The sequence below is a fragment of the Ailuropoda melanoleuca genome, chromosome 3 (assembly GCF_002007445.2).
Source record: "Ailuropoda melanoleuca isolate Jingjing chromosome 3, ASM200744v2, whole genome shotgun sequence".
Classification (NCBI taxonomy): Eukaryota; Metazoa; Chordata; class Mammalia; order Carnivora; family Ursidae; genus Ailuropoda; species Ailuropoda melanoleuca.
Genome location: NC_048220.1, coordinates 114,244,019 through 114,261,778, shown reverse-complemented (window position 1 = coordinate 114,261,778; position 17,760 = coordinate 114,244,019). Strand labels below are relative to the sequence as shown.

At 43.8% G+C, this 17,760-nt stretch overlaps 1 protein-coding gene across 6 annotated transcripts in view; it reads left to right on the top strand.

The window, feature by feature from the left end:
• Positions 1-17,760, top strand: part of GHR (growth hormone receptor) — a 271,175-nt gene that overhangs the window by 183,558 nt on the left and 69,857 nt on the right. For 5 of the 6 annotated variants that reach the window (XM_019802257.2, XM_034655621.1, XM_011228065.3 and 2 more), the window contains 1 exon segment: positions 7,778-7,843. The exons of the other annotated variant lie outside the window; for it this stretch is intronic. In XM_019802257.2, coding sequence (XP_019657816.2) covers positions 7,778-7,843 — 66 coding nt within the window. 6 annotated transcript variants of the gene reach the window in all.

Here is a 17,760-nt window from a genome sequence, read left to right as displayed (position 1 = left end):
CACACTAGAACATGGGCCCAGAGAGGCAGAATTCCCTCTGTTCTCTTCACCGTGTGTCTAGGATCCCCAGTGTCTAGGACAGCAAATGGCACATCAGTAAGGGCTCACACACTGCAATTCTGACTGCAGATCACTTTCTCTAGCTCACAAATACCTACTTCCCAAGGGAATAGGATTTTGTTCAGGAAATGTCACGTGGAAATTGACGAGTCAAGCTTAGAAACAAGAGACAGAGTGGCAGGACCCAGACCAACCTGTTTATGAGAGATGCCTTTGCTCAGAGAGGGGAAAAGACACCTTAAAACCTCTGGCAATGTATGTGCTTTCTTAGGACACCTTTAACATGCAATGCTTCTGAAACAGTAACCGATCTAAATAAGAAGATCGGTAAATTTGCCAAAACAATGAAAACCAGGACTTAGAGTCACTACTGCCAGTCTCAGCCTTATAAATGGGAAACAAGTACCATACACCGTGATTTCAAAAGACTGGCTTCCTGCTGTAAGCAAAACCAGGCAAATGCACCATCCAGGTGACAGAAAGGAGGTGAGAAAATTAAACAGTCTTATTTTCATTCTTTTCTTCCCCTCACTGAATACTGTTAAGGAGCTAGGTACCATGAAAATGGGTTAAAATATTGCAGACTTTGCCTCAAGTTTGAGTATTCACGGTCCCAGGAAGACATTTGTCATAGGATCTTGTAACATGTTTGAGAATCTTCTTTTCTGAAAATTCAGACTCCGGGGGCCGCAAGATGTCTGATAAATTCCAAGTAATAACATATAAGTAAAGTCATGACGCCTCCCAGCTTTCCTTGTTGGAAGAGTTCCTGCTGAGATACTCGTAACTTCATGAATACGTATGGGGCATTCCCTGTATTTAAGGAACCCGGCTAATGCGATGGCGAATCCGAAGGAGAACGAGTGCCTTCAAAGTGCAAGGAGTTTATCATTCACTGCGCAAGTCAGATAACTGAGATGGTAGGCAGGAAACTGCCATGGTCCAAGCGTGGCTGTTGTTGTTGTTGAAGTGTTGTAAAAACACAAAGGATGGAGAGATGGATTCCAACTGGGAGAAAATAAACATGGAAGAGAATACACTCAAACGGATCTCGGAAGGTGGATGGAATTCCCATAGTGTTAGATGGCAGAGAGCTGTGATGTGTAACATTTGCCAACTCTTATTGTGTAAATATTCCCACTATGGCTGATTTCAAGTTGATGATGTGATGCCACTGAATAGAAACTCGAGAAGAGGTGCCAGCTCTAGCACGCCGTCTGAGTCACCACCCGAGCTCCGGACTTTATTAAATCATTCTGACTCTGCTGCTTTAATGAGTGGATTCACAGGTATTAAAAACATCTAAAACCACATTATAAGGGAAGAGACACTTCTGCCCTTCTCCCTGTGCCTCAGTCTGACCTTTTAATACTCTCTTTGTCTATCCGTCCGTTCTCAGCCCCGTGTCCCCGACTGGCCTACCTAGTATTGATCTTGGCCTAGTGCCAGCCTGTGATCCTCGTTGCTCTTCTGAGCGTTGGCCGCAATTGCTCTGGGCCCTGGCTATCACGTGGCATGGGGGGCTGGCTGATGGCCCATCGCCTGGTGTTGACACCCCTGCTGTCTCCGTAATGAAAAGCAGCTTTAGGAGAGGCTAGGCGGGCAGGGTGTTTAACTGTTCTTGTAGCAGTTGGAAGGGAAAGCCAGAGAAATTGCCGGGAAGCTTTGCCGAAAGGAAGATGCAAGCCAGCCGAGGGCCGGCATTCATATTAATTGCTCCTTTTAGTTCTTAGAAACAGCAACAACAGCAAAAACCTACCTCCAACGTGTTCTTCAATCACCGCACCTTTAACTGGCTTTATCACCCAGAGGGCTACGTGGGAAGTGCCAGGCCCGAGTATCTGCCTTTAATTACAAGCAGATGTCCTCAGTACGTGCATAAGCTTGTGTCAGGAGGATGTTTAAAAAAAAAAAAAACCCTCACCAAGGAGACCACTGCCAGACAGGAAAGGAGTATGTGAAGCTTGAAGTTATTATTAGGAAACTTCCCCATTGGACCCACTAAGCCAAGGGCTGGCCTCTGAGAAAAGGAGTTCTTTAAGATCACTCCCTGCACCGTTGATTCTTACCTTGAGGTCCAGCCACTCTCCAAATACATTTACAGCAAAATATGACCGCTGCAGATTTACTTCAGCCATGTGGGGCTTTTCCTGATTCTGGGTTCTCTTCCAAATTGCTATATGTTGTCTGTAAAGCAGCTTTTTTAGCATTAGAAGGTGTTTGAAACAACCTGCATTGTTTCATGGTTCTTTTTGTTTGCTTGTTTATCTACCGTAATGTGCTCTGTGATTTACTGTTCCAGTGTAGAAGAAACGCACTCCCTCATGGAGCTCTGGGGAGGTACTATTGTCTGTTCCAAAGGTCCAAAGATTTCCTGTTCAGATTTCACAGCCTTCTTTAGAGCTGCCAAGAGTCATAATGTGTACGAGATAATATACTTCGGTTCGGGAGAAACTGCGAATGGGGATTCAGTTAATGCAGTGAGCCACAAAGGGAAGGAAATTCCAGCTTTGAATTATCACTGCCATCAGGCCCGGGATTTGGTGTGCCAAAGGGTAGTCGTGACCAAGAAGGCGATCGCAGCCCTGGGACCTGCTGTGTAATATCACTGGATGATAGAGCAAAAGAAACCTGGCTGCCAGCCTGTCGCAAGTCTTACCTGTCTTCTCCCGAATTGACCCCTGAGGGGGATTTCTGCAGCCTGGCCCCATCAATAGAACTTTGCAGGATGTCTGCGGTGTTCCAACAAATCTGCCTGCGCTCTAGCGAGGGCGCCTCATAAGCGCTGGCTGTAGGCACACAGCGCAGAGTCCTAGCAGGGGAGCCCCGAAGGACACAGCGACTGAGCAGAGCAACTAAGTGGTGTATAGGGAAGAGTTTCTCAAGTGTGTCTTGTCGTGAGACTCACCTGGCTGGGGAATGAATGGAATGGAATGGAATTTACTGATTGCCCAGTTCCCTAGAGATTCAGGTGCTGCAGATCCGAGACAGGACCGTGGAAACCACACGTTTAACAAATGCCACAGTGTCTCTTGATGGTCAGGCGAGTGTGGGGAGCAGGAGAGTGGGCCGGAGTCAGAATCTGGTATCAGTTCTGTTTTGGCTTCTACCGTGTAACTGCTGTGTAGCCTAAGACAAGTGAGTTAGTTGGTCTGAACCTCCGACCCTTCATCCATAAAATGTAACTCATAGCACTTACTTCAGAGGGTCGTGGAGGTACAATGGGAAAGTCCAGACAGTGTGCTTAGCGTAGTGCCTGGTGCGTTCTAAACACACAATAAACGTGAGATATGAACAACGCACATTTTTTAACTTGGCCATCAGCCAGCCCCTTCACAGGCCTCAGGACAGTTTGGCCTGGGGCATCCATGTGACCAAACTCTGAGCTTGACCTTGAACCTCACTGCAGGGGCAGGTTGGAGGGAGGTAAGGACTTTAAACTGAACACTCTGTAGCGATATTGATCATAGTTTGATGGAAAAGGACAGAAAAAACAACAGGTGGGTCTGGAAAGAGTTATAGACATCGAAACCCAAGGAGAGAACATTTCTGCTGTGTAGTCAAGGATAAATAGACATCAGAAAGACAGGGAAAGTAGTCAAGCAAACTTGAGATTTCCAGGGAGAGACAAAATTTGCTGAGAATAAATTATTTTTATTTGATTCCCTTTTAGCCCCAAAGTTTAAAGCATTTGTAAATTCATCTTCATTTACTTCATTTATTTAGCAAACATCATGATTCTACCAGGTGTCATGTCGTGTGCTCCTCGCAGAGGTTACAAAGATGAAATACCCACCTCAGGAAACTCACTGTGCATCACAGGGCACAGGCAACAGAGCAGTGACCGCACAGGGTGTAAAAGCAATATTTAGGGGCACCTGGGTGACTCAGTCGGTTAAGCACCTGTCTTTAGCTCAGGTCATGATCCCAGGGTCCTGGGATCAAGCCCCACATCAGGCTCTCTGTTCAGCAGGATCCTGCTTCTCCCTCTCCCCTCCCTCTGCCTGCCCCTCCCTGCTTTACTCTCTGTGTCCAATAAATAAGTAAAATCTTAAAAAAAAAAACTGTTTTAAAAAAAAAGCAATATCCAGGGCTGTTGGGTGAAGAACAACTAACCTGCCTGAAGGAAAAAGCGAAAGCTCTCAGAAGTTCTTTTTTCCAGTTCTGAGATAAAATTGACATAAAACATTGTGAAAGTTTAAGGTCCACGACATAATGATTTGATAGATGTATGTATTGCAAAACTGTGTTCACAGAGGAAGTCTTGAGAGATTTAGTGGCACTTCCATCACCATTATCATAAGCTAGTAGTGATAACAATAGCCAACATGAACCAAGGCTTAATTTATGGCAGCCGCCCTGTGAGGCCCTTTACCTTAGGTCTCGTCACGTGGAAAATGGTTGCCGTAATCAGCACCTCAGTTTACTTACTTGTGTTGCATGGTGTCTTTGGGGCTGGTTCTAACTGCCATTGCTGCACAACTGGGAAATTGCAGTGCTCCCCAGAACGCTGATCCTCTCAGTCTAGCCCCTTCCTGACCGAGTATTCACTCATTTACAAGAACTGGAATTGACTGCGTTTAGTCCCAGGCTGAATCTTTGACACAAGTAGATTTCCATCCCCTACGCCACTGAAATCACTTCCCCAGGGTCCCACTGCCTACGTACAGCCCGCTCAGTACATGTAAATAGTGAGGGTCTCACCAGGCATAGGGCATCATCCTCTCTTCACAGGTACAAAGCCTTAGGCTCACCCAGTCGAGTGTAAAAACACTGTCAAGTTCTCTGGGAAAAGATGTGCCCTTGCTTTCAGGGTAGTGGCTAGCAATAATAATTGGCAATAATAATAACTATGATAAGACTTTTTAACACTGGGGCTCCCGGGTGGCTCAGTCGGTTAAGCATCCAACTCCTGATTTCGACTCAGGTCATGATCTCAACCGCACATTGAGCTTCCTCAAAAAAAAAAAAAAAAAAAAAAAAAAGGCTAACATTTACTGAGCACTTATATTTTATATTTGGTATATTACGTGTACTAACTGATTTAAACGTTGAATGTATAGATACTGTCACTGTCCCCACTTTATAGATGGAGGAACCAGGTTCAGATACGTGCCATAGATGGGATACGTCCCATCATTGGGTACCAGCTTGGACATAAGTAGGAAAGGTTAGATTGCAGTTAGCTCTAGTCTCAGGCCTTGTTCTTGGGCAGGTCCGCCGAGAGGAGCTCTACCTCAGGGTTCTGGAAAGCAGGAGTTCTCCAGTGTTTGCAGGATCAAAATTAAGTCCTTTGGAAAGACCATCCCCAAGGTGCCCCTGATTTCTCCCCCAGCTCAACACACCCCAGCTCAGCAATGCTCTCCCCACTCCCAACACACAGAGCTCTTTACCTGCCCAGGCTGTGTCTCGTCTTGGCCTTTTTGCAGCGGTTCCCCAGGCCCCAGCTGCCTTTCCCTTTCTCTCCATTGCCTGTTCATCCCAAGTTCAGCACCAGTCTTAAGGGGTCCCCTTCTTATTGTCACCTTGTGTTTGTTTTTCCCTCCCTGCTCCGCATTTACAGACATTAAGGACAGCTTAGATGCTAATTAAAATTGGCAACTTAGCATGACACCTCTGTTTGCTTAGGCACTTTTATTTATCGCGTTTTACTTTCGTAAACAGCACCGTTGTGGGGCTGGCGCAAGTCTGTGGTGTTTCCTTGAGGACGCCATTTGTTCCTTTTATGTCTTGACTCATCGCATATTGTGGAAAGTGTTAGCTGAGGAGGACTTTTTGCCTTATGAAAATGTTACCAAATGCTGATACCATAAAGAGGAAAGCACCAGATGTCTATCTGCAAGGAAAGCAAAATCGTGGTGTGTGAAGAGTCAGGGGTGGCCAGGGCTCCCCAGACATTTCCGGGCCTGAGGTTTGGCTCTGCACACTCTCTTGGGGCCTCATAATTGACCCCCACATTCCATCTCAGTCATCATTCTGGAGAAATTTGTCAGCCTTGCTGCTGATCTGTGCCTGGAAAATGGTGTCCATTAAGTGTTCCCAGTTTTAAGCTGAAAATTGAGACACACTTGCTGGATAATTTGACCAAAATAACACGTATGATTATATGGCATCCCATGATTGACTTAATTTTACTCTTCCTTTGCGCTATCAAACGTTTCTCAAGGTGTATACAGTTGTCTGTGAAACAGGTCATTTACAGTTAGAAATTAAGTAAACTTGCCCAACCTCAACGGAGAATAATGTTTTAGTGCCCAACTTTAGGCAAAAGGTCATAAAACAAAGCGTTCTCTGGTTTGTACAAGGAATTGGAGGGGGGCATGTTCTAGATGATGATAATTATAAAGATGTAGGCTATCAAGGCATCTAGTCGAGTAGCCTTGAGGAGATTTCCATAAAATGCAATTTTCCTTCTGGGCACGTTAAAATCAATGTGTAATACATTATCTACTCTAGGCAAATGTGTATTCTGTTTGGTTTTTGTCATAATTCTTTATTGCATTTGGCAGCAAATGAGCTAATATTAAGATTTAGAGAGAGAATAAAAAGAAATACTTTCAGAACTCATATTCATACAGAATTTAAAATATGAACTCACCAAAACCCCCAAAGCCTAACTTCACATGGAAAAATGCTCTCACTAATATGCCCAGACTGAAAGCTTACAAAGGTTAGAATTCTGTAGTGTTTGATAGAGGCTCTTACCTTCATCTGTTGGGTTCTATTATCATCAACACCAGCCCTGAGAGCTGCTTCCTACTGATAGCTGGGCGGGAGGGGCTTGTGAAAAAGAACATTGAAAAGTAGATCTGGGCCAGTGGGCAGGACCCGCCTGACTCTGAAAGTCAGGGGACAGAAGTGAATCAGCTCCTTACTCCGTGCATCTTCGTTTTGTTCCTCGCCCTTTTTTCATAATCGGAGAACGATGTCTTAGCATTGTTTCTGTGGGTTTCTACCGAGGACCAAAAAGCATCAGCAGTATCCCTGCTTTCAGGTAATGCTCAGAGTTCATTGTGAGCCTGGACCACGTTGCCGCTCTAAGCTCTAAGGAGATATAAAACCCTAGAAAAACCCCCTCTCCACCAAGCCCAGATAACAGTTGCACAGTGTTGTAGCAAAACAACCCGGTTCAACAGCTCTTTGACAACTGCACTGATCCTTTTCCATTCTTCTTGTTTTAAATGCAATATAATAGTAGTATCCATAGAATTATAACCACTTTTAGACTCAATGACTCGTTGCCCATCTCACGTCACAAAGTTTGGTATCTGTCCTGTCTAACTTTTCAATGTCCCTCATCCCTTCCGCATTCCCAGGATTGCTCACGTGTTTATTTCCAAGAATAAACTTGTTTGACCAAACTGTTTTTAATACAGTTTTGAAAAAAAGAATTTATGTCCCTCTCCATTTTCACAAGTGAGATTCAAGCTTGGACTCGAATGTTCTAGGAAGGCATTTTTTCCATTGTTCCTGGCCATGTCTAGCCATGAGACCAGAGGTGACTAACACTGGGTTTCCATGTGCTCTGATATTTATGAGTTCTTTTTGGAGGGTAGGTGTGATTTTAATTTTAAAAAGAAAGAAGGAAAACAAGGGAGAGAATCAATGTGAGGTTGGACCAGGTCACATTTTGTCACTTGAAAGTGAAATTGTAATGGGGTCACATCAGACCATTTTTACAGGGATGACTAATGGTCGTCTTCTCTCTCTGTTCCAGCCACACCAGCTATCCTTGGCAGAGCATCCCAGAGTCTGCAAAGAGTTAATCCAGGCCCAGGGACAAGTAAGAATTTCAGGCTTTTTCTGTCATCAGTGATCTTGTCCATGCTTTACTATAATTCAAGCTACCATCCTTTCTTTGCTGTATTTGAGATTTGGTACCCAGATGAATGACTGATGGAAATTGCACAAATAAGCAAACAAAATATATTTTTAAAGGATGTCTTTTTCAGCTTCACTGCAAGGCTGCTTCTTTATTTCTCTCATTTGCTTATTCTTAGAAGTTAAGTAAAGCCAAATTAATGAGAAGGGAAAAAAAGATTAAATAACATTGTGGACCAACAATTAGTTTATTGACTATAGGAACCTACCTCCTTTTACAAATCAGGTATTATATTGTCATTATTGTCTTGAGATATTTCTGTACCTAGTCATTGCATTGATAGTTCAACTTGTCCCTTCAACCATATCATCTTATGCTCCAAAAGTCTGCCTTCAAGGGAGCTATCTTTTCTCCTTAAAATGCCTTTGCACATTGCCCTGTTGTCCTCTGACAATCTCCTCTTCATCCCCAAGACTAAACTCAGACATCAGCTCTTTGGGGAAGCTTCTCTAAATCGTCTAGCACCAACGACTTGTTCTGCCTCTGTGCTCCCATGGAACTTTGTCCATTGCCCCACAATAGATGGACTTCACGGGATTTGAGCGTATATGTTAGTACCATGTGCGGAACTCAATGAGCTGTGTGGGCTGCATGAATTAATTACGTTGAGCTTTAAGAGAAGGCCCACTTATTATGCTTCTTCTGAATTCCTCACATGACCTAAAACAAATCCTCATCAGTCATAGGTGCCTTTAATTAAATTCCAGAGAAAGGATATTCTCATCATTTGAAGTATATGCTGGAGTCCACATGACACAACAGAGGAAGGGAAGACCATGCACCTAACGGAACTTACGCCATTGCTGTTTCATTGGCAATTTCGGTGTCTTGAAACCGTAATTTGGATTTTATGACATAATTACAGAGCAAATTTCAAAATGAGGTGCAAATCCTTGGAGGTGACTCAAAGGGAGGGTTAGTGCTGATTTTTGCAAATGGCATCCGCTTGCCCATTGTGCCAGGCCACAAACTCGTTATAACCCTCCTCCTGTTTTAGAAGCCTCTGACATGTTCATCTGCTCCCTAATTAATATGAGGGGTTATAGAAAGGGTGGCTTTTTAGTCATGTTTGGGTTATCCCAGCCAGGATATTTCAAAGCCTTCACGCAGCAGACAATGTGACTTATTGCTACTTTCTGCAAGGAAATGAGAAAGAATCCGTTAAAAATGTTTTACTATGTATAGAATTGTTGAATCACTGTATTGCACACCTGAAACTAACATTACACTGTATGCTAACTATATTGGAATTAAAATTAAAAACTTTCAAAAGGAGAATGCTCTATTAATGGTTCATGTTGCATCCCACATTGGTCCCTTCTCCGCACATAAACATAGTACACTGCCCTTCGTTTCCACCAAATGGGTGGTACGGTTTTTCCCATCTTCTTTGTGAAGTCACGGGGGGAGGAACCTAAGCATTGGGCCTTGTTGTAATACAGCCTCTGGGTATGGCAGGTCTGTTGAAGAAATTCCTGCTAAGTTGTTTGGCAAATGTTGATTTCCATCTTTGTGATAAGCAAGAATCCTAGTTACCCTTTATCTGTGATATATCACATATATACTGACCTGCCCACACAAAGAATACTGTCCTTCCAGCTTCCCCTGATCAAGAGTTAGCTCCCCTCCATCCCAAGACTGATTGGATAAAGTTACCCCTGTGGGTGGATGTGTCTATCAGTGCTCACTTTCCACAGAGCACAGGCTTGGACATATGGCAACCTTTGTCATCTGAACATCTCATTGAGATGTGACAGACCCTGGTGTTCACCTCTCCTCACCAGGTACACTGTCACTGTTCCACAAGCATTTAACTCTCTGCTGTGCACCCAGCACCAGCTGTGCACTCTGGGGAAGAAGGGAATGAGGAAGATACTGTCTTATTCTCCTATTCTCCTATTGAGTGAGCCCCTATTCTCACTCAAAAGATAATTTTATACAAGAAGCTAGTGTTCAACATGAAATATCCTATCATTACACAATTATAAGTCATATATTTCCTACATGCACCTTCCTAAATTCTCAGACTTAAAGCAAAACCCCCATGGAGAAAAAAAACACTACAACCCCCTCAGAAAAAATTCTAGACAGAACTGACCCAAAATAGGTAAATGCCATCCCACCCCTGCAGGCCTTGACTTTATTCTTGGGCTATTGCAGTAACCTCTCCGTAGCTGTCTCCCTCCCCTTCCCTCCCCGCCCCCATCTCTCCATTCTTGTATGCCACTGACAATTTCAAGAACCCAACATATCGCTCTGCTCTAAGCAACCCAAATTTCAAACTGCAAACCTGTCCCAAGAAATTCAACATCCCTTATCCCAGCTTATAAGTCTACACTACTTAGTACTCCCCTGGGTCTTTGCTCATATCATCCCTTCTTCCAGAACAATCCCCCTTCCACCTCACCCCACATTCTGTAACTATAAATCCTGCCTGTACTTTAAAGCTCATCCAGGACACTTTGACCCTTGGCCTGAGACAGCACTGCCCTTCTCCATGCTTCACTTTAAGAGAGATCATGCTATTTTATACCACTTTTAAGGAACATATCAGATGCTGCTTTGCAGTAATTTGCATATTTCTCTTATCTCCCTATTTGGATTGTGAACAGCTGTATCTTATTCAGAGTTGTATAACTCACAGGATCTAAAGTAGTACCTTGAACGCTGTAAGGAATAAATGATATTGCAAATAAATTAATTAAATGGAGCCAGCTTTAATAGCTCCCTGGTTGCCATCCTTCTCTACACTTAGCAAGTCCCACAAACACCCCTTGTTATGGGGCCTCTTGGCTGGTTGGAACAGTCGGAAAGAATCAGATCTCCCCACCTGTGTTAATTACACATTCATCACCCTCAGTGTTCCAGCACGGAAAGGACTCATGGGAATCAAATGTTTTCTACTCCAAGGACAGCTTCCTTACAGGGAAAGGCTACAGTATGGCAACAGTAGAAAGGGGTATGCATTGACCATAGTCAGACCCAAGTGTGCGCCTCTTTGTCCCCTCACTGCTCAGTCACACAGGATGCACTTTGTCTCCAGATTTGAAACAACTACCCATGTGCCTGCCAAACACCTCTGTACCGGGAAGCCCAAAGTCTCCTCCTGCTGGGTTTCCTATAGTGAGCTGGTGATGTAAGCACATTCTAGCTGTGTGGACAACCGTAACCATCAGCCCCCTGGTTCCGATGACTTTAGGTGCAATCATAAACCTAATTCTGTTGTTAAGTAGCGTTGACAGACACACATCCTGCACATCTTTCTGATGATTTTTTGTCTCTCATGTTTAAGTCACTCCTTTTCACTGAATTTACTGCATCTTACGATGAAAGTGTAAATTTTGGGATCAGTGGCATTTCCACTTCAAATTAAAATGAATATCCAACTGGAAAAACTATGGAGGTCTCATTGACTGGCATTTGGAGCGTAAACTAGTCCAAGGTTTTATGAAAACAGGCATTCTGAACATGAACGTCAATGACTGAGGTCAGAGTTAAGTTTTGAAAGGATTCCAATAGATGACCCTCTTAGATGGGCACAACAGATGAGTTGCTTCAAGTCTGGTAAGTTCACGAACAACTTCCTTCACAGTCATGAGTTACTTTTCAATAAAAACGTGATTGTGAGACAGAAATTTGATACAGTAGTGGCCACCTTTGCAGGTCCTTATCTTCTGTTCTTAGCTGGACTCCTGTCCTCGCCTGCTCATTTCTCTTTCTTATCATCCCAAGCCATCCTGCTCTCTGCTGCCATATTCCTTCTTCCCGCCTGGTGCAATAGCTCTTCTCCCCCATCGCCTTTGGGACCCCCCCAGTCTTCTACGTTATGAATAAACTCTTCTCCCTGGCAGCCAAGAAGGCCCATGACGTGGATCTTCCGTGCTTTTCTAGCCTTATCTCTCTTGTATACTGTGAACACCCACGTCTATGTCCCTGCATTTCCTGTTTCATCATATCCTTTCCCACGGACCCCTTCGCCAGAAATTCCCTCTTCTTTCCTCTGAGTCAGGAATATCCTTCATGGATTTTGTGTTTAAGGCATATTTCAAACATTACTTTATCCCGTCAGAGGATGAGTGCTTTCATTTTGGAATCTCGATAGGCCTTTCTTGCTCTCTCTTCAGGAGAGATAGTGTATAACACAGTGCTTGAAAGAACGCACTCTGATAGCAAGACAGACCGCTGTCGTCCCAGATCTAGCACGTACTTCCTGAATGAACTTTCCAAAGTTTTATAAGCTGTCTGTACCCCGGTTCTGTTCTCTTTGGTGTGTTTATCTCTAAAATAGAGATGCTGGATGCCTGGGGGACTCAGTCGGTGAAGCGTCTGCCTCTGGCTCAGGTCATGATCCCGGGGTCCTGGGATGGAACCCCACATTGGGCTCCCTGCCAAGCAGGAGCCTGATTCTCTCTCTCCCTCTGCCTGCCGTTCCCCCCGCATGTGCTCATGCTCGCTCTCTCTCTCTGTGTCAAATAAATAAATAAAATCTTTATGAAATAAAAAATTTTTTAAATAAAATAGGGATGCTAATAGTACCTACTTCACAGTTGTTGTGACAATTACAAGTGTTGATATATTTAAAAGAATTAGAATAGTACCTGGCCCATGATGGTTATTGTATTCTCTCATGCCCCTTAGTTTATTCCAACAAGAATTAGGATTGAACTGGGTGGAAATGTCTGGTACTCAACTGTATATTCGACCTTAATATTATGTCATTTGTTTCAGCTTGATGGGTTCTTTGGTATGCTTTCTCTTCCCTTGGAATAGACTGTACTATTGTCAAGGGACGGGGCTGTATGTTACACACCCTTGTACCCTACAGTACCTGGAGGTACCTGGCACACACCAAGTGCTAATGAATAGCTGTTGGGTTTTGTACACATACACAAAAGTAAAAAAAAGAAGAAAACAAGAGCCAGGTTTCCCCCAATATCTTAATGACTCTTCGGCCAGCACAGAGCACCTCCATGCCCTTCAGCAGGCATTCATGAGGGGAGAGGACTAACGCTATACAGGAGGAGAAACTTCTCTTCTCTGTGACTATAGACACATACCGTCTTTCCCAAAAAGCCTTCCACAGAACCTCAGCTTCAGGTCATGGGGCTTAGGGTCATGGTCTGGCCTTAGGACCTGCCACAGGACATCTCTGTGCCATCACTGTGGCATCCTGTTGGCATGGCTGCTGAGGGAATAGTGGCCCCACTCCTGCCGTGAGCTAGCACTGCCCCCATCTGAGCCGAGTGACCTTCTCAGCTTTGAGGCTCCATCGTCATCAGATTTTTCAACCTTCAGGGCTCCTTAGCTGACAATACAGCTAAAATAAACACCCCCCCAGGGGCGAGCGGCTATGCGGGGGTGCTATCTCAGAATGTGCAGCATTTCTTTGTAACAAAGAATTTGAGCTTTGGACATGCTTTAGAGAGCAGTTCAGCCACTGAAGCTGACGTTGAATTCTTGACAGGCTACTGTTTATAAATAATTCAGTAAATGATTCAGTAAGTAAACACAGATTATTATGATCCCTGTTAAGGAAACAGTGTTTATGTTGGCTCTCTCTTGCACCCAGACTAGCAGTAGCCCTTCCTGGCTCACAGCACTCATCTCCAGATACTGCTAAGCATCCTACAGATACTGTTCCCCCCCTTCCTTGCTTCTCTTAAGCAGGAGGAAGACAGGTAGAATTATGCACTTTACACGAGAAGAAATGGAGATACAGAGAAAACAACTTTCCTAAGCATCGTAACCGACCAACATGAGAGTAAAGAAAATACTGTCAGTGGACAGTATTTGTCTCTGTCTCCAGAGAAGCAAAATCTAGTGTAGATAATGCATATTATTGAAAATTCAAATAACAGTGTTCAGTTACCACAAACTATGGCTCTGGCAGTGACTTTTTTCCAGCCTGAAATACCCAGCTAATGCTGCCATTAGTTTTCAGGTCTTAGTGTCCTGTTATTATCATACAAGGTCCTGTTTTCACATGTTAATTGTTGGGAGATGAGGATAGTTTGTAAGATAGATATCAGGCCTTAACTTTTTTATCCTCCTTCAACTCCCAGCAATTTGCTGAGTCCTAATCAGTGTCAGTGGTAGGGAGATATTTACCGCTTAATTTACAAGAGAACTCTTCACTTTGCATAAGCTTAGGCCGGGGGAGTGAAACCTCTGGGGTGGGAAATCAGGCCACAGCTCAAGGCCAGGCTCCTCAAGCACGTGCAGCTCAAGTCTGCTGCTTGCAGACTTCTGTCGAGGGCTTTTATTTCTTTTGGAATCCAAACAATAAGAAAATATTTAGAAATCTCTGGGCATAGGCCTCTAAAAGCCTTGATCTTAGAAGTGAGTAATTTTTTTTTTTTTGTCTTAGAAGAATGATTAAGCATCTCCCTAAAAGTTCCCGTGGGCCTTTGTGTGCTCTATATACCCAGTTCCTAGTTTTGTTTCTCTTCCAAAGCCTAACACACATTTTTCAAGGATGAAATCCAAGATAAACGTTCTTTTACCCTGGGTGACCTCAGTGGGTGGGGACCGCTTTGTAGACTTTAGAAAGTTAAAGCGTCCCAACTCCCAACAACGTTGGTTGTGACCTTTGAGTCCTCCTAGCCCTCAGCCTCTGATTCACGGCTGGCTTTTTCAAAACCAGCCCTGTAACCACTGCTCCCACGGGAGCTCTGCTTTCTGCACACAGAGTCTCTCTAGGGAAAGAAACCCTGAACTGGGCCCACAGCAGCTCCTACTTGTGGTGAACGGTTTTTTCAGATAATGTGCACATGTGCACTGAGAAAAAAAAACTTGAATTCATTATGTGCACCGATTTTAATACAAATTAATCTTACACTGTGAAAGCAGTCAGTTCATCACATTTATAAAGCTATGGAATTCATAGGTGCCATTAAATAGTTGTTCAAATAAGGGCATGCTTCATGGCAAATATATGCCATATGAAGTAATAGGTATTGAAACCAAAAGTAACTCAAGAGGTGATTACTAAATAAAAAACTTATCGCTTAGAAAGGAAATTATGCAATTTTCAAAGGGCTTTTTAAAATGTATGATTTATAAGAAACTGATTTGCATGTCATTTACAATCTGTGATTCGGAATAAGCTATTTTCTTGGGAAGTCAACAATTATTTAGAGGGGTTGGCAAACTATGGTCCTCAGACTAGGTGCTTGTTTCTGTAAATAAACGTGCCTGTTTGTTCCAGATTGTCTAAACTGCTCCAGGGATCAACTAGTCATCATGTTTGTGTTGCTTCTTATCTTTTAACCTCCCATAAAAAATTATCATCTATTTGGTAACTGACATTAATGGGAATACAAGATTCACTTTAGGAATTTACTTCACAGTCAATTCTGAATTAGACCATACTGTAAAGTAAGATTAACAGTATCTACTAATCAACACGGCCTCGTGCATTTATGATGATGATGATGACGGGTGGTGGTGATGGCATTGGTATTGGTACGCCATCCAATGAACGCGGGGCATCTGTAAATGCGCGGGGATGGATGAACAGGCAATCACTTGCAGCTCAGCTGTCTGCAGGCATCATGCTTTTCACATAATATTTATCTTTGGAAGAGTGACAGTCAGTAGATCACATGTTTCTAGTGTGAGGACAAACTTGACTTTGTAGGTTTGTGAGTCTTTATACCCTGCTGCCTCTGAAGGCATGCTGAGGAATAAAGCCAGGAGACTCTCCTCTTAGGAAGTTGTGTAAGTGAGAGACTCATAAACCTGAAACCTCACCGCGTCACCGTGGATGTTACGATTGAGATGAATAGCCTTTGTGAGGCCTTGGGGTGTTGTCAAGTAGCATGCATGTGTTTACTGCTGCAGGTTGACTTCTGATTTTCCAGGTGTTATGGAAAAGCAGCCTTGAATGCATCTTTATTCTCTTTTAACATTCCTTAATAAATGGAACTTTTAAACTCCAAATTTGGCTTAATGTGAAAGCAGATATTTGCAGGAGAGCCCATTTGTGCTCTCTGTTGTCAGCACGGTTTTGTGCACCTGTCACCACAAAGCTCCTGCAAGGCAAACCCCAAAGCAGTCGAAACACCTGGATAACATCCTTTCCACGACTGAAGCTTTTCTTTTTCTGAATTCTAAAAGCTTTTGAAATTGTGCAACTTTTGGATTAAACTCAAGTGGCTTGTGTCTACCTGGTGTCTTCCCTTCTAGATTGTAAGTGTTTTGAGGGCAAGGAGATCCTCTTCCTCTTCTTTACAGAGTCTGCCCCTTTCTTCACAGTTTAAATAGGGCCTTGCACAAAATGGGAGCTTAATATTTGTTAAATGCATATCATGTGGCATTCCAGAAATTACTTACGAGTAAATGCAGAAGGGAAGCGGAGAGAGAGGTGTTAGTGTAGATTTCATGATATTTGAGTTTGGCTTCCCACCACCCCAGCCCTGCCCAACACACACACACACACACACACACACACACACACACACACACACAGACTAACACAGACAAGTAACATAATTGTTTCCTCAAAACCGAGAGCAATAGGTGCATTGTCCTCCCCTGCCACTTCTCTTGCTCATGGGGAAAAGCAGACAAGAAGGTCCTACAAAAGTCTTGGAGGTGTTCATTCTTACCGGACAGTCTTACACACTCTTATTGGTTTCAGTTGGTGTCACCAGCCGTGTGCTGAAGACTTTGGAGTCTGGGGAGCTGGAGACCATGAGCTGCCCTATGTGCACATACCCAGCGTCCTGCCGGTCTGCCACAAGTTCCAGCATACCCATCTAGAAAGGGAGCTGTCAACTCTTATCTTGCAGGGTCGTTCTGAGGAGCAAATAGGTACATAGAACAATTGCTGGCACAACACAGACGTGGAATAAAGGGTAGCTGTCGGATTATTGTTACTGCTGCAGCACTAGGGCTACTGTGCCTATTACTGCTCCTGAAAGAGTAGTAGCAGCCTGGGTCCCTGGAAGCACCCTACCTACCCCCCTCACCCCCTGACCGAAGCGTATCTCCACTTTAACTGCATCTGTATTTTCTGGGGGGATAGAAGGAGGCTGGATCTAGCGTAGTATGTCTCACATTGGAGCAGTATATAGTTTGAGAGAATAAAATTCTCACAGACCCCAGAGAACTTTGTACAGCCCAGTTTGAGAAAAATTGATTTAACAAATTCTAATGTTTGGGATACGTATTTTCATTGCCCTTGAGAGGCAGGGAAGAAGGGAGCATTGAAGGGAAGGCCCGAGAGGCTTGCCAAACTCCAGATGCCAGCCGAAAGACATGGACCCCAGGCAAGAAAGACAGACACCTAAATGAAGAAGTGGTGGGGAAGAGGGCAGAAGGGCAGCCTGGGGCCCGGCCTACTTGCTTCACAGGCAAGATTGGGTAAAATGTTTGGCACCTAGTAGAATGTTGTTCCCTTTCTTCCTCTCTTCCCTGAAAGACTGTCCTCAGATATAGAAGAAAGGAGACTGTACAGATCACTAAAATGTGTGCCCTCAAAACAAACTTTTTCTACTTTTCCAAAGAGCATCTTTACCTACTAGACTAAACTCAGTCCCAAGGAACATTTACTGTCTGGGTGAGTCATTTGACAATAATCATGTACTGTTTTATTGGTAGGGTTCTCTTATATGGCATTGCTAACTTCAAATTGGTTTTTGCTTCAGAAGTTCAGCTATAAGGAGTCTTCCTGGATCAAGTTGAATAGCAGCAACAAATAAAATGTTAACTAGTGGTGAGGTCCTCAGGCTGGCCTGTGACAGCCGCGTTGACTCGTGCTACAGCTGGCCTGTGGCTGGCTCTGAGCATTGGAGCTGCAGCTCTATGGAACAGAA